General features: G+C 26.6%; 1 protein-coding gene across 1 annotated transcript; it reads left to right on the top strand.

The window, feature by feature from the left end:
* The first annotated feature begins 10468 nt into the window (after positions 1-10468).
* Positions 10469-22423, top strand: LOC129611741 (transient receptor potential protein). Its single transcript, XM_055525034.1, has 16 exons — positions 10469-10658; positions 12772-13007; positions 13078-13222; positions 13288-13383; positions 13450-13592; positions 14231-14432; positions 14603-14779; positions 15363-15597; positions 16852-17004; positions 17217-17362; positions 17499-17866; positions 17929-18283; positions 19550-19775; positions 20785-21102; positions 21197-21360; positions 21430-22423. Exons 2-16 carry the CDS (start codon positions 12823-12825, stop codon positions 22153-22155), a joined length of 3639 nt encoding a protein of 1212 aa, XP_055381009.1. The 5' UTR covers positions 10469-10658; positions 12772-12822; the 3' UTR covers positions 22156-22423.
* The last annotated feature ends 1703 nt before the right edge of the window (positions 22424-24126 follow it).

Consider the following 24126-nt stretch of genomic DNA (forward strand, 5'->3'; position numbering starts at 1 on the left):
TTATTTGTTTTTCGTATTTTGCCATGCTGCTTGTTGTATTATTTTTGTAAACTTTTCCGTTTCTTCTTCTAGTTGTTGTGTAGTGTTTATAGTACATCTTAGTTTAATTGAATTTTCTATATCCATTTTAAAGCTCTCCCAAACCGTCGTTATATTCGTTAACGTTGGTTTAATTGTCTTTGGTATTGCTTTTTGATTCAGGTTTAAGATGACAGCAGAATGATCAGATCTATGCAATTTGTAGCTATTTTTTTATTATAAATATGTCCAATACATCTGGCAATCTAATTGGATCAGTGGGCCAGTAGGTTGGTTTACCAGTTGAGTGGATATGACAACCATGGCAAATTGCTGCTGCTTTCAATTCCTTTCCTTTTGATTGTAGATAATCTAGATACCCATGAGACATGTTTGGCATTTATATCCCCACCTAATATGAATGTTTCTCCTAGTTCTTGCAGAATTTTAATATATTCATTCTTTTTCAGGTTTAATTTGGGTGGTAGGTATATTGCACCAACAACGAGTTTCCGTTTTTTTGTTTTTATTTCAATTGATGTTAGTTGACATTCAATATTTTATATGCTATTCTGTACATTGTAGTTTAGATTATCTTTTATTATTAAAGCACTCCCACCTTTGGATTGAGTTTCCGAAAGTAAATAAATATCTATGTTGTGCGTTATAAGAAATACTTCAAGTTCTTGTATTTTGTTTTTTATACCGTTAGCGTTCCAGGTGGCGATTCTTAATTGCTTAAGAACGCCACCTGCCGATTCATTATGCCGATGTGAAGTGAATTATTTTAAAACCACCTATTGAACAAACGACTTTGCATATATCTGCATAAATATGATTTCACATAAGTATGAATTAGGGATAAAAGAATTTCCACTCCGTAAAAGACTACACGATAATGCTTACTACGACGACCCTAAGTTTTGTAACCTGTACTTTCAATTTATTTTCAAAAACTATTTATTTTTCAAAAATCATAACTGAAGGAACTAATAACCTAAAGAAAGAAATCAAAAATTTACTGAATATCAAGTAAAACGAATAATAACGATTAAATCAATCTTAATAATTGTTACTCGGCTTAAAATATGCCTACTTTTTGCGACATTAAAAAGAAAAAATCTTAAATGCCCCAAACTAATGCGTAAATCATGATATAAAAACCCAAATTTTTCAGAAATTTTTAAAATATTATGTATTAGGCACCTTGTAATCGCCACCAATTATTTAATAATATTATAATAATTAATTCGGCTATTAATGGTTTTGCCCACAAATATTACATATTTTAAAATTTTTAAGGAGGAGGAGGAAAGAAAATTTTTCTTTTTCAAATAAGATTATTGCAGGGCTTGTTTAAATAAACGGTAGATACCCATGTGTATTGTGGATATTGTGTATTTAATTTTACTATTTATTTGGGTACATTATGCGATCGGTGTGACATAATAATTATAACTCATTTGATTTGTAAGGGTAATTATTTCACAAAATCCAACTTCCGTATAAAACCATACAAACTTACATCCTCTTATATACTCGTATAATTCAATTTATAGCAATTGATATATATAGTACTCGTAATTATTTTTTTTGAAAATATTAATAGAGCAAAAAATTTTTGTGACAAAGAATATAGCTAACAACTACTTACATACAATATGTATTTAAATATATAAATTTGTTTTTAGATATTTCATATGCACTACCTGGTATATTTAAAATTATTTATTTTTAAAATGCAATTTACTTGACAGTTATACGCCACCATAATAATATATACTTACGTCAGGATGCAATGAAATTATTTTTAATTATTTTGATGGACATATTTTTTTATGAATTGGTGACACTTTTAAATTTTACATTTACTTTTAAATTCATTCTATTATTCTTGTAAATCATATTTGTATAACAGTTATATAGTATTTTAATATTGTTTAATTAGAAGTTGTTATTATTTTTGTATATCTCGCACTAAAATTTGAATTGTGGTGGGCGACGCTTTGTTTTTAAATTATAAAAAAGAATTATTTTTCCATTTAAATTTACCTGTGCAATTCAAAATGAAGAACTTATTTTAAATTAGTTTTTAATTTAATTTTTTTTTAATTATAAAAATTCTTTTAAAGCCATCTTTAGTATAATGTTAGGGTAAATGAAACAATCAAAGCAAGAATTCTAGAGAAAAATTAATTTTATATAAATTTAAAATAAAATCTAATTTAGTATTTATTTTCATAAATAAATATTAGAATTAATAAAAGTAATACCAATTATTTATATAAAAAGAATTCAGACGAATCTACGTATGTAGCAATCTTTAATATTGTAAATAAAAATTTTGACGCGCGCGTTCTTTTATTAATAAAATTAATGATTTTTATAAATAAACACGATTGTTATATTTAAAAAAATTATTGATAAATATTTCGAATACAAATAAAATTCTTTGGCGAAATTTATATAGTTAGCTTCACCTGTGATGCGACAACGAACGATCTTTGTGAACTATTTGAAATTTAGAGAAGAAAAACTCCTGGCAGTTGAAACATTTTTTTTTTTTTGTTTTACAATTTTCATTCCAAATTTTTTTTTATTATTTTTAAAAGAAAAATTTTCTCTTACAATCAAGATCAATGATTTTGGATCTATATGATATCTCCCATTAAATAATAAAATTTTGGTTTTTGATATTAGGAATTTTTTTTTTCAATAACATAGTACGTATGAATGTAACTGTATTCACGCATTTACAGTAACTCAATTTAAAGAAAGAGAACAATTCATAATTTTAGTTTTAATATTTTCACTCCGTTAAGAGTTAGGGCTGCATTGGCGTCACAGTTTCTAAATTAAATAATTTTTTAAAAATTTTGAATGTTATTTTTTTTTTAAATATCTGATTTTTAGGAGTCAGACCATATATTTTGACTGAGATGTAGAGTTTAGGAATTTGTGTTTTATCGATTCAGACGGTGTAGAAAATGGTATGATCTCAGCTTGGTAACATTTTATGTGAAAACAGTTTGAATCTAAAAAATTCTCAAGAACAAATTACTGCTAATTCGAGTTTTTCTGTTCTTAATGTTATTTTAAACGATATTTTCAGATCAATACAAAATTTAGCAATAACAAAAAATTTATCATGGTACACATGTCCTATATTTAGATCTACAAGAAAACTAACTATGGAAGTTATTATTGAAATACGGAATTATCTTGTTCGACTTTAAATTGGGATCACTGTAGATGCAAATGTGAAATAGTATGAAAGAGATAAATTTCAATGTGAGAATTTGTTACTTCGTCAAAAATTTCCTCCTACAATTTTTGAAAATATTATTTTTAAAGAAAGAATAAAAATAGAATTTTTATTATTTTTTTAATCAAAATATGATCTAAATTTGTATTATTGACAGTTGGTCCAATTTTGATGACAAAATTTTTTTTTCGTGAAAATTTAGAAAATTGTCTGATTTTATATCCAATTAATAAAGCTACCTTAATTATTTTACGTTTTAAAAATTATGGAATTAGGTTTAAATAAGCACTACCATTAATTCTTAAATTAGTTAATAACGTCGGTTCTAGACTTTTGATATTCAAGATGTTTAATATATAATGGTATTTGTTCCGTTCCATTAATAATATGAAATCAATAGATTCTATTCAATTCTTCAGCATTTTTTAATTTAATATCCTAATACATTCTAATATAATGTTTTTTTCACTCGTTTTATTTACGACATTCTATTTTCAAGTTAGAATCATTTACATTATATACAATCTATTGGAAGTTTCTCAAAGATTTAAAAATTTTATTATAGGCAATCCACAATACGATTAAAAGTTTGATTATTTGATAATGCTTAATAGCCATTTCTAATAGCGGGATATACACATACTTAATAAGCTATAGAACATTATTTACTTTTTGTTTTGAAAACATTATTAGCACATAGTTAAGAAAATTTCGGTGAAGTGGTTCATTTTATAAAATTCCAATTTTCCACAATTGAAATACATGACTTAAAACACAATTTACACAGCACTCTATGTGATTTACAGCAAATGACAACCATTATAACAAAATTAGAGCTAACGGAATTTTTCTAAAGTTCTTAGTTTTGAAACTGAATAAAACACTTATTTCCAGAGTTTATGATTTCAAAATTTACAGTAAAATCTCAAAATCTGTCAAATTTTTGTTTTAATTATTGTCATTTGTCACCCATACAAGAACATCTACAACTGTTAATTTCCACAATTTTATAACCGATTTCTAACATGCTCGGTTTCCGAAATTAATTTGTCCAGTAAGTTATCATATTGGAAGATAAACAGTTTCAGTCCTACGTTCATTAACAATTTCTTAAATAGAACTATCCGTAGAATATGACGCATTCACACAGAGTTAAATATAACTCAGCACGTTTTATACACAAAGTTTTACTTTTACGCTGTTGGCGTTCTCGCTCTGACGGTTAGTCAATACAAATAAAATTTTCTTCTAGTTTTTCTTTAAATACTTACATACATATTTTACTTTTTTTGTATTAAAATTAAAAATAAACTCCAAAATCAAAAAAATATATGTGCGTGTGAGTATTTATTGTTAAAACATTGAGAAAAACATAAATTTATTCACAAACCACGTTGACAGATAATTTGTGTTGCCTGTACATAACAAAAATTATTGCAGATACGGTATATTTCACAACGGAAATTTTCCAGAAGGTGACGACTATATTGACTATAGAGGTATGAAAGAAGAATTATTATGTTTGGATGGCGGCACTCATTCTAATATCAAAACAACAAAACATCAAGAATCAGATTAGACGAAAAATATAATGTGTTTGGCCGAATAGCAAAAGCATTTCAAAATTGTATTCAATTTTGATAAAATTGAGTCCATAGACTCAATTATGTGTTAGAATGTTATGTGGCTGTACTCGTAATTAATTTAGGTTTCCTTTGAGAAAATCGGCCAATATCGGAAAATAAGTTTAAAGTTTAACGCGCATACGAGACTTGTTATTCAAACACTGTTTCAGTTAGAAATCTCAATATTCTTTTAATGTGCCATTACAAAATTTTATACGAAGAACGAAATTAAAAACAAAATCACTTAATAAAAACACTGCAACAATGCTTCGCTTGTAAAATTATTCTTTAAGCAATTATCAAAGAATTTTGACTTAGCTCTAAAAGCGTTACTTTTGCTTTTGTGGAAAGTTACCGAATCGAACCGATGGTTTTCCAATTTATTCGTTTAAATCGAGGTAAAAATATTTATAACATGGTATGGTTATAAATACTAAACTGGTTATTTTAAAATCAGGGTTTTGCACACTTCAAATAAAAAGCTGTATAATTAGATAAAGCTAGGTACTAGGAACTTACATAAGCACGCACACAGTTGGCATATAACTAGTTTTAATAAAAATATGTGTGAAGTTTTCAAAATTTCTTGGAATATTTACATATTATTAATTTCTACTTACTGAGACGCCATTTTAGTTTCTTTATTTAGTATAATTTTTTCTATAATATTTATATAGAATTTAGGCACTAATGTAAACAAAACACTTCCTATTTTTTTTTTTGTTTTTTTTTTTTAATTAATTATTGGTCTTATAAAATTTTTCAGTTTCTTAATTTACAAAATTATTCTATTTTTAATAAAATTTTATTAATTATTTTAATTTTACACAGCAATATTATTGTAGGAAAACTTCCCTAGTGTAAAGGGTTATTATTCAGCTGTACTTATCGTAAAACACCACGAAGCAACTGTTAAATATTTTTTAATTAAATTTTAATTTCAGATTATTGGAAATTTCTTCTTTTATTTTTTGGTTTTTTTTACTCAAACACTAAGTGGCGTCACCATATTAATTGAGTGTTTAATTGAGAAATAAATTACAATAGCCTACTGTAAAATTACGTGTTAAAAATTTTTTGTTTAACAAATGCAGGAATTTAAAAATGCCATAAACATTAAGTGTAAAAGTTCGTCTATCTTTAAAACATACTTTAAGAAATCAATTATTAGTAAATGAGATATGAGTTTTTAAATCATTAAATTAATATTTTTGGGGAGGTGAACTAATTGACTCCATATTGTTTTCTCCACGCAAATTCGAAGACAGGCTTTCGTAATTTTAGCTTTGTCATATGACAGGGTTGTAGCTTCTATAAATTATCATTTTTGATTATATTACATATACAATTACATACTTTGAAATTTTATGCTCTAGTTCAGGTAAAGTGCTCCTTATTTTTCTATTAATTTCTTATTTATTTACATTTACAATCATACAAGAGTGAATATATAAACATTTTATTGTTTTCTTATTTAAATTAATCGTATAAACTTTCCAAATTTTTAAATTAATTATTTTCTATGTTTACAAATTTTTATTTAGTTGTATGCGAGTTCGACTACTTCAACATACAATAGCTATGTTTTTGATGCTTTTTAAAAAAAAATTTGTTAAAATACGAAACTCTACCTACATCACACAATATGTAAATACGCATAGATCAAAAGAAATCTTAAGTATTCCAATTCGAAATGAAGCATTTTCAGTTTTATTACGAATATATTTTTAATAGGTTCTTCAAATTTATAAAACAAGCTCGTAAAAATTTTAGTATTGCCATTTCGATATTGAATTAGTATCAAGTTCTTGATATTAAATCGTTTCCAATTTTTAACAAATTAAAATTATTTGTTTGTGTGCTTGTATTTTCTGTTTATTTTATTAAAATTTATTGGGTTTTATGATTTGTATTTGAATGAATCTACAGAAATTTTGAAATGTTTTAAAAAAAAGTATAATATATAGGTGATGGATGGGAGAGAAACATAATTTAAGTAATTGGGGCGAAACAAAATTAACATTATTGAATGGAATGCAAAGTTAGTGTCGGTTTTTATACTCTAAATTTATAAAATATGGCAGTTTTTCATATTTAAAAATTTTTTAAAGAAGCTTATAACCTATCCGAAATTTCAAATTTTGTAAATTTCACGAATTTTTGCATTTTTCCCGGGATATTCGAAATTAAAATTGTTTCGCCATAAAATATAAATATCTTATCTCTTTTTCTCCTTTGTCATTTTAATTTTATTGCACATTGCAATTCTTAGAATTTCAGCTGAAGGGTCATAATAAAATTATATATGTGCCGATATAATATTATTGCTGTAGCGAAATTATTCCGTTTACCTCTATTTACATTTTCCCCTCTTGAGCCCATCAAATTTTTCGTAAATAAATTTATAGTAACCTCACTTTCATATATAATAATTTTGCAATTAAAAGGTTTTCGTAGAAAATTCTGTTGATAAAAATTTGCGAAGAAAATATGTAATACGTGTACAAATCTGTACAGAATATTGTACTAAACGTTTATAAAAGAAATTCTAAGGTAGCGAACACAAAAATTTTGTAGAAATGGAAATAAAATTATTTTTAAAATTCTAAGCCTAAAAAGCATCGTGTGCAGTTTTGTTCCCCTTGGGAAAATTGGCGCTAATTTTCCTTGAATTCTTATAGTAAAGCTACAGTTTCACCATTTATTGATACTTAACTATCCCGTGACCATCTTGCCGTATTTTTTTCTTTATATTGAATATTGAAGTTTATTGATATTTATTGTTCATTTTTGTTGTTACTACTATAACAATATTTTATTTTATAATATTATATAATAGTATATTAACCTATATAATATAATTTTTATATTAACCTATCCAGGGTCAGGAACTCGACACCATCCAAATAAAGGGCCGGTATCATACCAATGCTAATTTTAGTCAGATCATACTTCATATATCATATTTTTTGAAATAACTTTAACAGTTCGCATTCCATAATTGGAATTTTACAACTATTCTTGCATTTCTAATAAACCTAATTTGCCCTCTAATTAATTATATCATCAACATTGTTGTGTATCTAAATTACTTTCACGTTTCTCGTTTGTATTGTAGACCATTCTCTAACGACCGTACTATTAACCTTATAAGTAAACAATGTTGAGAATTTTTAACTTTTACTTTATTTATCTAGATTAATTTTCTATCTTTGCGTTTCCTTTCTATCCGGTTTAAAAACAACAAAATCCACGAACGTATAAACGTGATTGCAATCAAATGAAAGGCTTCACACAAAATTTAACAATATTCTAAATGCGATGTGTATATAGTGAAATAGAAAAGAAAAACTGTTTTCACGCATAATTTGAATATTTCCAAATTAAGAGCAAAATTTTTTGTGAAGGAAAATTAAAGATTAGACAAATTATACGCATGATAAATAAAGTCTTGAGATTTCCAAAGATGAGCAATATTGATTTTTCATCGGATTTGAATTTATAATATCATTATATAAATATGCTTATTGAGCAAAGTTTATTACATATTATTACGTAAAGATAGATGCAAAATATCCTAGCTAATCGAAAGTTTCAGCATTCCTTTACTGGTTAAATGAAATTTAACGAATGAAAATGAAAGTTATTATGCCTATAATTGTCCTTTACTTTTCGGAAATTGTAGTCTATTTCATCTTAATTGAAGTCTAATTTTTACTTTAATTGAATTTTGATTACAAATTCAGGCTCTGTGCTAATTTGTTGGTGACATATTTCTATCATTGTAGTGGCTGAGATTTCTAAGTACAATTTTTATTTTGTTTTCATTCTTTATTGAAATTTTACATTTTTAGATTTTTAGTTGATTTTTTAGTTTCAATAGCCTTTCCTTCACTTTTTTTTCGATTTTTCTTTGAATGGTCACGAGGTTATCCTATACTTTTGCCTTTTCTAAATTCAAAGTACATATACTATAATGAACAAATTAATGTTGCATAGGGAGACTCTTTAAATTAGAATTTCGATAAGTAATTTCAATGCGAAATGTTTTATAATTCTCCTGTTTTCACAAGAAAAAAAAACAAACAAAAAATTTTTATATATTTTTATTTGTAAGTAACATTCTTTATTAAACTAATTAGTAGTGTTCGCAATTATCATGACTTCCCTGAAAAAAAAGGAGATGCGCGCAAAAAAACACGTCAGTCAAATAATTCAAGTTACGTAATGAACTTGTAGTGCCGCAAGAGCTAATTTCTCTAAATTCCAAAAAACTGCTACCTAACCACTGTTTTGGAATAACGTGTACTATTCAACTTCAATTGTGCATAAATTTAAACTTTATGTGAAATGTTGGTTAGATTTGCTGTATATATAATAAATTCCTCTAATAGCACTAATTTAAACTTGCGAATAATTTATCATACAAAATGCTAAACGTATACGTGCACATTTTACACACATACTTCTCTTTACACCCTATATAGAATTTGAATTTTTCTCTCTAAATTGATATTTAAATTTTGTTTCAATTTGTATTAAAAAAGGCACTACACAACAGAAACGAGTATTGAAGTTCAATCTAAATTGCGAACACTCTTAATCCACTAGCTTTGTATAGTAAAAGTCTTATGTTTCTTAATCTTTTTCAATTATACATTTAATATAATTTATTTTCAATATTATACCACAAGAGTTTTACAATTAAGGTGGATCAAATTTTGAATTCGAGTTCATTGTTAAATAGTTGCTTCAATTTTAAAGAAAACATTTTAAATAAAAATGAAGTATTGCAATATTTCATTTTTAAGTGAATGAGTTTAAAGTGAATTAAAAATTTGGTAAACTATAGTCTTTGGTCTGCACTCTGCAGTATATTTATTTTCAAACTTCCTAAAAAAATTCAATTTAATGACATTATAATTAATTTGGAAATTAAAAGCATTTGGAATATTGGAAATGGACTTAGGTGATTTTAAAAATTTATTGTTATTTTAAAGATGAGGTAATTAGTATATTCCTAAAATGTCCCTTTGTCCGTCCGTTTGTTCATTCATCCGTTCGTTTTTTCGTCCGTATATTAATGCCTCCTTAAATTTTTTTTTTGCTCATTCTAAATGTATACAATAGTTTTATATATCATGCCTTGGCCCAACTTTATTTTTTAATTTAAGAAATTCAATTAAAAGCCTATAACAAAACGCTTGAGCTAGTATGACTAATTTACTATTTTATAAAAAAAAAATTCGACCACCCTAAAATAATTACTGATGGAATGATGTTAAAACAAATTAGAAAACCAAAATAATTTTATTTGTAATTTAATTCTTTTTATTTGTGTTTGTATTCTTCACAAATTTTCGATGTTCTTGTAATTTAAATTCGTATTACAAATTAGCTAGGTTTTTTTGAGGACATTTAGAAATTTTAATAAAACCTTAAATGTGCCTATTTCTGTATTGATATATTTTTAATGTAATTAAAGTAATATATTTGGTCAGTTTGACAATAAAATTTCAGTTCAATTCTAATCACGGAACGGTTGAAACTTTTACCTGCCTAAAATTTTAAATATAAAACTAGTTTTATTATTTTAAATTTTTAAATATAATAAAAAGCTATTCAAAGGATTTAATGTTTTTAACTATATTAATAATTAATTTTAATTTTAAATATTAATATTATAATAAAATCATTTTTAAAATTGGAAAATAAATCAATTAAAAATAATATTGAAAAATAAATAAATTGTAAGCAAATTATAAGTTTCATACAAATTTTTCAAATAAATGACAACTAAAGGATATTAAAACATAAGTTGCACAAATACTTAAATAAAATTTTTGAAGAAATCAAAAAAATGTGTCAATTCAGAAATTCAACTACTTTAACGGCTATACACAATGTTGGCTTCCAATAACTATTTAATCAAAGAATTCTGACAAATTCCACCGGGATATCAATTAACGATCCATATCGTAAATAAATAATTTCACGTTCTTCCAATTAATCGAATTTTCCATTGTCTGTCAGCACTTTCAATATGGTATAATGGAGAGCAATATTTCGCTCGTTGCCTGTCTCTTTGCCGAAAGTAAATTGGATTGCTAATTTAGAGCTCCAGGATAACTAATATTACATAAAATTTGTAACTGATTTTCTTAATTGATTTGACTTATATTAAGAAATCAAAATTCAAAAAGCAGTTGAAGTAAAGTCGTTCAACTTAAACTATATAGTTTTAGTTGAACGACTTTACTTCAACCCTTTGAATTTTTTCGTAAAAGGTCAAATTTTAATACTTAATAACAAAAAAAAAAATGTTTATAATTCATTTTGTTGTGCTAACAATTCAATACAAGTGTATGTACATATGTAATAGTATGACATAGGTCATAGACTGTTATACATTATATTGTACATATGATGTCGTAATTTCTAAATGCACTTTTTTTTTACATTCACACATTATTTATGTTCAAAATCGATTTTAGAATTATGCTGTAATATTATCTAAATATGAGGAGTGAATGAATGAAAATTGCTTTCTTATACTTAATATTTGCTTTCTTATGTTTCACTTTCTCTTTATTTTAAATATAACCTTGTTTCTATATTACAATTTAAAACTAACCTTCACCGAATTAAGAACAACCTTCTAAGAAATTAAAATATTAAATAGAATTAAAGTAGAATGTTCAATAAATTTAGTAATTATAGAAATGTACTGGAACATAAAATTTAAAAAAAATCAATTTTTTACGTTACCCTTCTTAATTTGAAAAACTTGGTTCTATAAATGTTGTATTGCAATTATAATCTAAGATTATATTGATTTTTTAAAACATACTTTTATAATTACTCTATAATCTAGCTCTAATTCTCTAAGAAAAAATATGTTCAACAACATTAAAACATTTTCAAGTTAAAATTTAATCTTTTTAATATTTTTGGAACTTTGCGTGTGATATACTTCAGCTGTCAACCGCCCTAAATTGAGAGTAGAATAAGAACGATTTTTCGCGGTGAAATTTCAAAATTCATGTAGAATAAACATATTTAAACGGAACTGTTCGGAATCAAACGAGATTACCGCCGGCGATAAAATAGCCTAAATTCCTTTTTCACCGTTGGCAGTTTTTTTTACATTATCAAGACTTTAATTTTAAAACCTTATTTACAATAATTTTATTACAAATTAAATTATTCAAACCAGAAGCAAGTAATCATTATTGACCCCAAAATGTGAATCAACAGCCGAGTCTATATTCTTAATTTTTTCCCAATGGGAAACTTTATAAAATAAGAACTAAAACTAAAATAGAAAACAGACAGCACTTTGGAATCCTAAATTTTGATTTAGAGCTAGATTTACCTTAATATTCAGTTGTGCTTCCACATTAACAGAGCTTTATAAAAATATTAGACTTACTAAAGTTTCAAAAGAACGAAAATATAATAATCCGGATTTTTGTAAGAATGTTTTAATACTATTTTAAGTACCTGCTCCTTTGATTAAATTTTTTCAATTTTTAAGTAGGATTAGTAAAAAAATCAAGTGTATTAACCTAGTATCAATAATATTTCAAATTAGAACTATATTGTCAACTTTTCCAATTATTTTTATTTTAAACAATATGACTTTTATGAGGTTATTATTTTAAGTTCCACCATAAACTTTAAGGTTTTCCTTTTAATCTCTATGTTTTCCACTAAAATCGTAAAATGATGAAACTTTGATTTTTGCATATTTTCGAATAAATTTAATATTAAATAATAAAGTAATTGATTTAAGTATAATTTTTAAACTTAAATTTTCCGTGGTAGACTGTATATTGACATTTGCCTTAATTTAATTTACAGAATTTACACTAAATGTTGTTCTAGTTCTAATAATTGAAATAAACATTTACAATGAAATCTGAATCAAAAGAAAGTCTTGTTGAAAAAGAAAAAGAACGAAGTAGAAAACAGGAAGAAGATGAAGAAGCTGCAATAGAAAATTTAAATATACATGCACAGGATGAATACATTTTATCAGAAGTAGAAAAAGCTTTCATTTTAGCAGCTGAAAAAGGCGACTGTGCCAGAGTTAAAAAGTAGTTATAGAAAATATAAAATTTTTAAATATATTTTTAGAGTCATTTAATTCGGTTTTTTGTTTTTTAGAATAATTGATGAATTTAAAGACAAACCAACTGAATTTAATATTAATTGTGTTGATCCACTTAACCGATCAGCTTTAATATCAGCTATCGAAAATGAAAATGAAGATTTAATAACATTATTATTGGAAGAGGGGATTAATGTTGGAGTAAGTATTGTCCAAATTTTTATTTAATATTAAACTTCATATTAATGTGCAAAACTTACGTACAGGATGCTTTACTACACGCGATTTCTGAAGAATATGTTGAAGCTGTAGAAGAACTTTTACAATGGGAAGAGAAAACTCACGAAGAAGGAAAACCATACGTACTAAAAATTCTAAAATATTTTTATTCAATTAATAAATAAGTAATATTTTTTCATTTGCCACAGAGTTGGGAAGCAGTTGATCGTTCAAAATCAAATTTTACACCAGATATAACACCATTAATATTAGCTGCACATCGTAACAATTATGAAATATTAAAAATTCTTCTAGATCGAGGAGCTTCGGTTCCAATGCCTCATGATATCAAGTGATTAAATTTAAAAAAGAAAATATACATATATTGATTTTAACTATTTTCATAATTAATTCCTTTAAAAGATTCTTGTCCGTAATTAAACTGTAAATTAATATTTGATTCTAAGCTTGTGTTCTTGAGAATAATGAACTTTTGCAAATAGTTTGCCAAATTACCGCAGAACTTCCTAACTTGGAAGATTTTCAATTTAACAGCAACATCCACCAAAAATAGTAATAAGTGCTATGTACTGTAAAATTGAAAATATTTAAGTAATTTGTTGATCTTTTACTATGATCAAGAATTTTCCTCAAAACCCAGATTGTTTCCATTTATCTTTATAATTATATTCTTAATACGCAACTAATATTTCTTTTTCTGAAACTTCTATAGAAAAAGAATGTCCAATATTTCGGCAAACTATGTTTTCAGTTTGTTTTTCCTTCACTCTGTCGATGAATTGAATTATCAAAACTTAGAATTTTTTTTTCAAAAAGATATCCTCTGACGGATGTATCATTATAGCACGCACAATGAATGAAAAAGGAGTCAATCGTCGAGCACAATTTTAAATTTCTTGACTTCGCGGCTTCTCTTTTGATCTATTGTGTAGTATTAATGAAATAAATAAAAAAAATTGTTTGTTTTAGATGTGGATGTGATACTTGCATAGCATCATCACAATCAGATTCATTACGTTATTCACAATCAAGAATAAACGCATATAAAGCATTATCAGCTAGCTCCTTAATAGCTCTCAGTTCAAAGGATCCAGTATTAACAGCTTTTGAACTTTCATGTGAACTAAAACACTTACAAACTGTTGAATCGGAATTTCGTGCCGAATATGCTGTAAGTTAAATATAAACAATACAATGGGATACTAGATTCCATACTTAATATTTTTATGTATGCTTTATAATAATATAAATACTATATTCAAAATATTGTTAGAAGCGTGATAATTCCCTAAATATTATTTAAAAAAAAAACAATAAACTTTCATTTGGTCCGATTAAAAGGAAATGCGTGCAGACGTTCAGGAATTTGTGACATCTTTACTTGATCATGCAAGAACTTCATCTGAATTAGAAGTTATGTTAAATTTTAATCATGAAGCTAGTACAGATGTTTGGATGCCCGGGCAACGACAAACATTAGAAAGATTAAAATTAGCAATCAAGTATAAGCAAAAAAATGTAAGTAAATAGGAGAAAATGTCGGGAAAACGGTTTATAGTTTCATTAATATTTTATACAAGCATCTATATTCGTCCTCATACAAGCATTCATAAATCAATGGTAAAGTAGATTGTTTGACAAGAATTGACAGGGTTTTGAAAGTAATATGTAGAATACGGTTATAAACATTTTACATTTAGAGACAACGAAGCATTCTAAAAAATTTAGTACAAACTCAAAATATTGTGCAACTGCAACCAAGTTGTAACCAATTCACAAATATATGGATTAAATAAAAATTAAGACCTTCAATAGTTTTCTTCAGAATAAACTTCATGTTTGTGAAGTGCTTTCATGTCGTCAGAAGGGCAAGTAGACATTCCAGCAATTCAAGTAAAGCTACAAAATATTTTCTTATAGATTTGCGTTGTACATATAGGTGCTACTGTTATTTCTTTTATTCACTCTCATCAACTAAACTCGTGTTCACTTATTAATTTGTGTAATATTAAACTAATATGTATTTAATTTATTATTTTATTTATATACCAAGGATTGGTACCGTTTCCCATTATACTGATACATTTTCGTTATCTTTCAGTTCGTTGCTCATCCAAATGTTCAACAATTGTTAGCTGCAATATGGTATGATGGTTTACCAGGATTTCGTAGAAAGAAAACATTACAACAAATAACACAAGTAATGCAACTGGGATGTAGTTTTCCAATTTACAGTTTAACGTATTTGATAGCACCAGGTTCAGAAAAAGGTCTTCTCATGAGGAAGCCTTTTGTAAAATTTATAATGCACTCTACAAGTTACATGTTCTTTTTAGGTAAATTTTCTTTTTGAGTTGTCATTATGCTATTTTATTAACTTATGCGCTATTCATGTTATTAAGAGATTAGATTATTTAAATAAATGTACATCAAAGTATGTAAAGGAATGTATGTTTGTAATATATTCATAAAATCAGCCGACAATCAAATAGGAGGTTTGTTAAAATTTAAAGGAGAAAATATACAAAAAGAATTGAAACTTATACGCTTCATTATCCAAATAATTGAAATAATTTTAATTTTGTATGGAAAATATTTTTTCAACACTGAATACTTTCGTAAGATGTTCGTATTAGGCTCCGGCGTAGATCTGTCAATGAACTTTGTAATAGTTGTGAGTTAAATAACAAACAAAACTCAAAATTAATATTCTTATTCCGATTCTTAATCTTATTCAACAATAATTAACAAAATAGCATATCTTTGCTTTACATCCTACGCTTAACATACTTTTCAAATTTCATAAATATTGCTTGGGTGATCTATTATATAGTGTTTTAATAGGTTATGTAATACGGGCAAATATTAAATATTGGAAATCAAGTTTAAATAGTATAAAAATAAGCAATTAAACCAGACATAAGTAATGGCCGTGTCAAATCTGTGATACCATTACGAATGTTTCTCGATACCTCGACAAAAGAATTCAATACAATTTTTCAGAATTGTTCTATAACTAAAGTTGTTTGTATTTGACTTGTGTACATATTGTATTAATTAAATACTAATTGATTTCGAGTTTGCATGAAATTTTACTGGAATAGAGCCCTGTTACTCTATGTAACAGAAATATGACTAATTTGTCTTTAAAATTGTATGGCTACAATCCGAACTTATAATACTCTTTGACAATTTGTTCGATGTGCAACCAAACTTAGTTAAAATTCTAATTGAGTTAGATTAAGTGAAATATAATTTGTAGGTATAACGCAGGTTTATTAACATCCTACTAATGTTGCGTTTGTAGGGTTTATTTCCGTAATTATGTTTTCGTCGAAATTTTTTATGTCTCTGTCATGATAAGTTCGCACATCTGTCGTGAACTCATAAGGGCTGAAATATCAAATATTTGAATAAAAACTATATACGTACTCGTATGTGACATAATAATTTACTATTACATATAACCTATTGAAAAACTCATTTATATCATAAATTGCAATATTGTTATCCTTCTTTTACTTTCACGGTACAATAGAACTGATTTTACTCTTAATGCATTCATATATGTATAGAATTTTTTATTACAGCATTACTTGGAGCATCATCGCTACGAATGATACCAATAATGTTTGAATTAATGGGATTTCCATGGATGCTGAGTATCCTTGAAGATTGGAAAAAACATGAACGCGGATCATTACCTGGTCCAATCGAATTAGCAATTATTATGTATATCACGAGTAAGAAAAACAAATAATAAATTTGTACAATTAGTAAATTAAAACTATTTTACAATAAAAACACACAATACCATACGTAAAATAATTATTGCGATTTGCAATAAATTATGACAATACATACACGTGTTCATGTGCATCATTAATGGAACAACATGAAATGATAAAATTAATACAATAATTACAATTACTTAAAATACTTTTATTGTTTGCAGGTTTAATATTTGGGGAACTAAAAACACTTTATAATGAAGGATTACTTGAATATATCTGTGACTTATGGAATATTGTCGATTTTATATCAAATACATTTTATGTGACGTGGATATTAATGAGAATAACTTCATGGGTTATTTCTCATGTAAGTGTGTTTTGCGTATAATGAACTGTAGCATATGCATTTGATTTCATGTATTTTATCTCTTGTATATTTTATCTATTGAAATATCATTCATATTCATAAATAAATAAAATTCTCATAAATATTTTCCTTTCAGAGAGATTTATGGTACCGTAATATAAATCCATACTTCCCACGTGAACATTGGCATCCATTCGACCCAATGCTAATAGCTGAGGGCGCATTTGCTGCCGGTATGATATTTTCGTTTCTCAAGTTGGTGCACATTTTTTCGATAAATCCTCATCTAGGACCACTTCAAGTTTCATTGGGTCGAATGATTATTGATATTATTAAATTCTTCTTCATATATACTTTAGTTCTATTTGCATTCGGTTGTGGTTTAAATCAATTACTATGGTATTATGCTGATTTAGAGAAACGTAAGTGTTATCATTTGCATCCAGATGTACCTGATTTTGATGATCAAGAAAAAGCTTGTACTATATGGAGAAGATTTGCAAAGTAAAGTTTTAAAAAAATTTTTTATCAATTAAAATACGGTCAATAATACGGTAACTTTTTAGCCTCTTTGAGACATCGCAATCACTCTTTTGGGCATCATTTGGCTTAGTAGATTTAGTATCATTCGATTTAGCTGGTATTAAAGGTTTTACACGTTTTTGGGCACTTTTACTTTTTGGATCTTACAGTGTAATCAATATTATTGTCCTACTAAATATGTTGATTGCTATGATGTCAAATTCATATCAAGTAATTTATGAAAAAGCTGATGTCGAATGGAAATTTGCTAGATCACAATTATGGATGAGTTATTTCGAAGATGGATCTACTTTACCTCCACCATTTAATATGTGTCCATCTATGAAACTAATTCGTAAAACATTAGGAAAACAAAAGAAAAGAACGAGGAGTGTCTTGGTAATTATAATTTATGGCAATTATGTTTAACCAATTATGTATGTATAGATTTTTATGAATAATTTTCTTTACCCGAACATTATGAAATTTGAATGAGGAAAGTTTTTAATTTAAAAAAAATTAAAATTTTCCATACCTTTGCATGTTTCCGTAAATAATTTTTTCTCCTCATGTTAATTTCCTAATTTTAATTAAATACTCACAATTTTATTAAAAATAGTTATGACGTCTATATTACAAAAAAAAATAAAAATAAGCAGGATAATCTGTCGGCCATCAATGAATTTTCAACCTTTCAATATATTATAAGACTCCATTATTATTTTCACTGTATCTTGTCTATCTGTGTATGTATGAGTCTTTAAAATTCTTTGCTTCCACATTATTATTTTATATTGTATACAATGTTTTATAGAATTATTTATAATTCATTACCACCTAGAAAGAATTCGCAAAACTAGGAACTATTACGTCAAAAGCAAGATATCTTTATAGACTCAGTTAGGTATGGTATATATGTATTTGAAGATGGTATGCTTGATAGAGATGATGTTGGTGTCATTTATATTATATTAAACAAAATAAATTTTAAACATTTATAAAACTTAATCCAATTTGCATAACACCCTCATCTTACTATGTAAGACCATAAAATTTTATTTAAATTTTATATAAAAATAAGGTATTTGCTTATTTATTTATATACAATATCTTAAGTCAAGTGATCCATTTTGATAATTTTCAGTTCTATTATGATAATTTTGAAATCGATATAAGATTTTACTTAAATTTAATTTTGATTCCTATTGAGTGAAAAATCAAAATTTATTGAATTTCATTAAAAGAGAAATTTAAATTTTATAATCTTTTTTCTGAATTAATATGGCTAGCTAGTGTATAAAATTGTTGTTTTCATGCTTAGATGATTTCATTAAGCAAAACCTTTACCAAATAAAAAAGCTTATATCAGTATATTGTAAATATTATGAAATGTAACATTATGTGTAGGTGTATGTGTTTAATTAAAAATTGTGTAATGATTACCATGTCACTGTATTTTGTTACTTTGAATATAATTATTAAGCAAGCTGAAATATACGACGAAACTCTTAAGTATCACAATATTGATTTAATTTGAGTTCTTTATTTGTTCTCTCTGAATAAAAAGTCCAAGATTAGCCTTTCTATCTTTATGTTATCTTTGTTTACAGCTCAAGCAATGTATCTTTTTTTATTTTTTTGTTTTTTTTTTTTCAAATTTTATAGAGACGAGCTTTAGAAAGAGCTCAAAGATTACATGAAAAAGTAATGAAGCATTTAGTTCGCCGATATGTAATTGCAATGCAGAGAAAACGTGATGATTATGGTATTACTGAAGATGATATTATTGAAGTACGAGCTGATATAAGTTCATTTAGATATGAATTATTAGACATATTAGAACAAAATAGATTTGATATACCAGATATCGACAGGAAAAGGGACACTGGTGGTAAGTCTTTTGCGTATATTATATTTTAAATAAAGGAACTACTTCAAAAATAGTTTTTTTAACCTTAAAATTTATCAAAGACGTCAAAAATAAACGAAGCGTCATAGTAAGACGTCAAGAATAAACAAAGCGCGTTCTTATCGTAAATTAATTTTTTACTTATAAGTTTTGATTCAATGTTTAAACTGACTGTAACAAAGAAAAATAACAAATATTCGAACCGGATGTTTAGGAAATGAAAACTTTTTGATAGTATTTTCAAGGAATTATATTCCATGTGCTACCTTAATCATTATTATACAAAAAGAATAGAAAACAAAGTAGCGTCACAAAAGGTAAAACTGAATAAAATATTGAAAATCGATAATTGTTTGTAAATTGAAGCGATTTGGAATTATTCTCGTTCTTTTGTGTTTTACAATTATGAAAATTTTAATGTTTCGTGAAGCCCTTAAAAATATAAATTTCTTTTTGTCACATGCTCGTTTTTTTGATTTTCACATGATTGAGTTGGCATATTTGAAGGCATGAGTTTCTTTTAGTTTGTGAATTACACGTGAGTTTTAATTATACTCGTATTGTATGAATTTCCTTAATTCGCTCTGGAATTGGCCACAACCACTATGATAGTAAAATTTCAAGGCATATTATGCAAATTTAATTCAAACTGATTTTATTGAATTTTAAAGAAATAAAATAATGTGAAACAATAACAAAAACGAATTTAAAATTGTTTTTTAGAAAAAATTGATTTGTTGGTAGCTATTTACCTCTTTTTATATTTATTAAGCTTTGTTACGACCCTTTTGGTAAAACCTGTTAACATTTGTCAATTAACTTTACAGCTATCAACTTTACAATGACCAATTTTGTCGTCCTATTTCTCTTATCCTCTACTTGATGTTCCCCAAATTTCATAAGCACAAATTTGAATCACATAACCTATATGAATGAAATTAAAATTTATGTGTATATATATATCTTATCTAACAAATTAAAACTTTTGCAGCCACAAATAAAAAGGGTCGTGTGTTAGAACGTCGAATTAAAAAAGACTTTCAAATTGGTATCGTTGAAACAATTGCCACTCAAATGGAAAAAGATAATTCGAAGGATATCTTTAGTACAATTGCAAAAGTTGTCGGAAGAAACAAAAATGAAAAAGCTTCTAAAGATTGGAATGCTATCGTACGCCAAAATACTATTTCAAGTAACCCTATTGGTTCAACAAAATCCTCTATGATAAGAAGAAGTCAACGCAGTTTACGAAGAAAGATTTTGACAGAAGCCAATGCTGGACTGGCAATGGATACAGATACATTAGTTGGTAAGGTTTTGAAGGTTGACTTATCAAAAAATTTACGAAAACAAATTTTCTTTTGATTTTAATAAAACTATTTCAAAATTGTCTCTAAATACAGAATTTAATCCACGACTAAGTCAAGTTACACCAACCACCAGGGTTGCATATGTTAAATTTATGAAGAAAACTTTGACTAAACGTGAGGAGCTAGAGGACATAAAAGACGAAGGTGATGAAAATAATGCTGGAGTGTCATCAGATCCAAAGCCTCCAGCTCCAAAGGTAATTTAATTTTGCATCATTTGCCTACAATTTTGTTTGGAACTTATAACGATATTTATTTACTTTTAGCCGGAATTATCCAAAGCATTATCAATGTCATCTGTTAAGAAGGAATTAATTAAACAAAATACATTGAAAAGTCAAAAATCTGCAGAAAAATCTACAGATGTACTCAAAAATGCACCAGAGGCGCCAAAAACATCAGAACCAACCGAAAAAGGAAAAGCTCCAAGTCCACCCAACCGTAAAAAAGGAGATGCACCCAACGCACCACAAAAACCTTCCTCTCAAAACAAACCTGATGAAAAATCAGCCTCCAATCCTGGAGGAAATCAAAAATCCGAACCCCCTAAGAACAGCGATAAACCATCTGAAAATACTGCTAAGAAGACAACAGAAGTAGGAAGTAGTAAATCAGAAAATAAACCATTACAAAAACAAACAGAAAAGGGTGGAGAAAACTCAAAAGGTGACAAACAAGAAGGAGCAGATAAAAAAGGTGATACAAAATTAGATGATAAAATAACAAAAGCAAATGACCAACCAAAATCAGGAACCGAATCTGCAAAAACGTCTTCAGATAAACAAAGTGAACAAAAGAGTTCTAAATCTGAAAGTGCTCAGGGAGGCTCAACCACGACAAGTACGACAAGTAGTTCCAAACCACCAGCTCCAAGTGCATCAACTAAACCAGTAACTAAAATAAATATAGGAGAGAGTACAGCTGGAGCTGGAGCATCTGGAGATCGAGGAAAGTCTACAGTAACCGGAAAAATGATTTCTGGATGGCTTTAGGTGTCAAAATTTTGGTAACAGTAATATAAAAGTTAGTGATTTTTTTGTTTTGTGTTATTTATTTGATGTAAAACCTTCAATAAGAAGACAGACTTTTTTTAGCAATACTTTAATACTTAAGTACCAATTATTTAGCTTGTTAAATCATATTTAATATTTCATCTTAATATTCTTCATTTGAATATAGTGACAATTGTGAATAATAATTATAATATTATAAGTTACAATAGCAATGTTAATAAAAGTATTAATAAAATCTTAAATATTTCGAATTTTGAGTAATAAAAAATGGTTTTTTATTTCAATGTAGTAAAAACATTAACAGAAAGATTAAGTTGAATACTCACTTATTTAAAGGTTTTATATTGGAAAAAATATTAAGACATCTGTCAAGCGTAAGGTATAACTATAATTATCATAATAGCTTTACAGAAAGTTTCTACAAAGAAAAAGTTCTCCGATTAATTATTCCGATCATTAAAAATTTTTATGTATATTGCCCTAGTTCGAATAATTTGTAATTACGAGTATGTCTAAATTTCTGAATTACACCAAAGGAGCATACCCTTCTGAAATTCTTAAAAAAACTTTATATTTGTAAGTGCGTGTATTAGACTTACATAAATCGACCTTACCTAACCTCACACTTTTGGTGTAAAATTTCCGATTTACATTTCATTATGCGTTCCTTCTTGCAACTGTATGCAAATAATAAAATATTGCAATTAAGACATGGCGTTTTTTAAATTTAATTATATTTAGACCCCCATATACCTGCACGTATATTCATTATACATAAAGCATAATTAACAATTCACACCGTGAAATACGTGATTTTTTTGTAACTGTTGTCAATTTTAATACTACTAACGATTTCCTAACACTTTAAGTCCATTTACAATACAGTTTAAAAAAAATAGGCTTATAAATTTTGACCAACCGTCCGTAAGTTTATGGACATACTAGATATTAGGCCGAGTTATATCGATGCAAATTTGAAATGTACACAATTTTCTTTACAATAGCCATACTGACTACAAAAAAAAATTTCGATGAACATCTGTAATTTGCCTTTTGTCTCATATTCTGATATTGTTTCAATTTACCCGTTTGTCAATATAAAATGTTTTCCAACTAGCAAATGTGCTTATTCGAAAACCATTGATTCAAAAGTTATTTATCATTAAAACTGATTTTTTGAACAATGTCAAAATAGTTAAATTCTTTGCAATTTCCTTTACGATATAAACGGAAAACATATTATTTATCTATATTTAGCTTATGACAGTTGAAGAATATGAATATACATACATGTGCCGATTGTTATAAAATGTTGTTTGTTCTAAAATTTTCTTGTATAACACTTTTTTGGTGTTTATTTTCAGTATGAATGTAAATTTAAAAAATAAAAACCTTGTAATGCAGAACATGCCTTTTCAGTTGGATATTATGATTTTCATTTTAAATTTAGACGCACTTTTTATACTTGAATTGTAATTCAAAGGGATCCAGTGAAATTTAGTTAAGCAATAAATAGTTTACTCATAGTGTTATATCAAATGAAAAGATGTTGAAAGATTTCAGTGCCTTGAGACAAACAAGACCTTTTTGCGAATTAAGAGAACAAAAGCAATTGCAATTCAAAAGTTGGATTTGCCAGTGATTAGGTATTTGTCTTTGAAAATTTATGCATATAGTCAATTTTCAACTATAACAAAGCATTTTTGGCACTAGTTCACACCACCTGTAAACTTTGTACTAAATTTAATTTTTCTGAAACATGATTTTTTGCAACAATCACGTCTATAGAGAATTATCACAAATATTCTAACAAATTTCACATGAATATCTTATGAGTCCAATGACCAACTATTTATTATTTTTGCTTTTCTTTTGTGGTATTTAAGAGTTTTATATTTTGTAATTTTGTTTTTTGAATTAAAGTTGTTCTTGCCTTTTTTCTTTTATTAT

The sequence above is a fragment of the Condylostylus longicornis genome, unplaced genomic scaffold (assembly GCF_029603195.1).
Source record: "Condylostylus longicornis isolate FDR11 unplaced genomic scaffold, ASM2960319v2 ptg000055l, whole genome shotgun sequence".
In the NCBI taxonomy this organism is placed as follows: domain Eukaryota; kingdom Metazoa; phylum Arthropoda; class Insecta; order Diptera; family Dolichopodidae; genus Condylostylus; species Condylostylus longicornis.

What these genes read in the sequence shown, in the direction of transcription:
- LOC129611741 (XM_055525034.1), top strand. Translation starts at nt 12,823, where the DNA reads ATGAAATCTGAATCAAAAGAAAGTCTTGTTGAAAAAGAAAAAGAACGA. An exon ending in GACTGTGCCAGAGTTAAAAA is followed by an intron (nt 13,008 to 13,077) that starts GTAGTTATAGAA and finishes TTTGTTTTTTAG; the next exon opens with AATAATTGATGAATTTAAAG. An exon ending in CTTCATGGGTTATTTCTCAT is followed by an intron (nt 17,363 to 17,498) that starts GTAAGTGTGTTT and finishes TTTTCCTTTCAG; the next exon opens with AGAGATTTATGGTACCGTAA.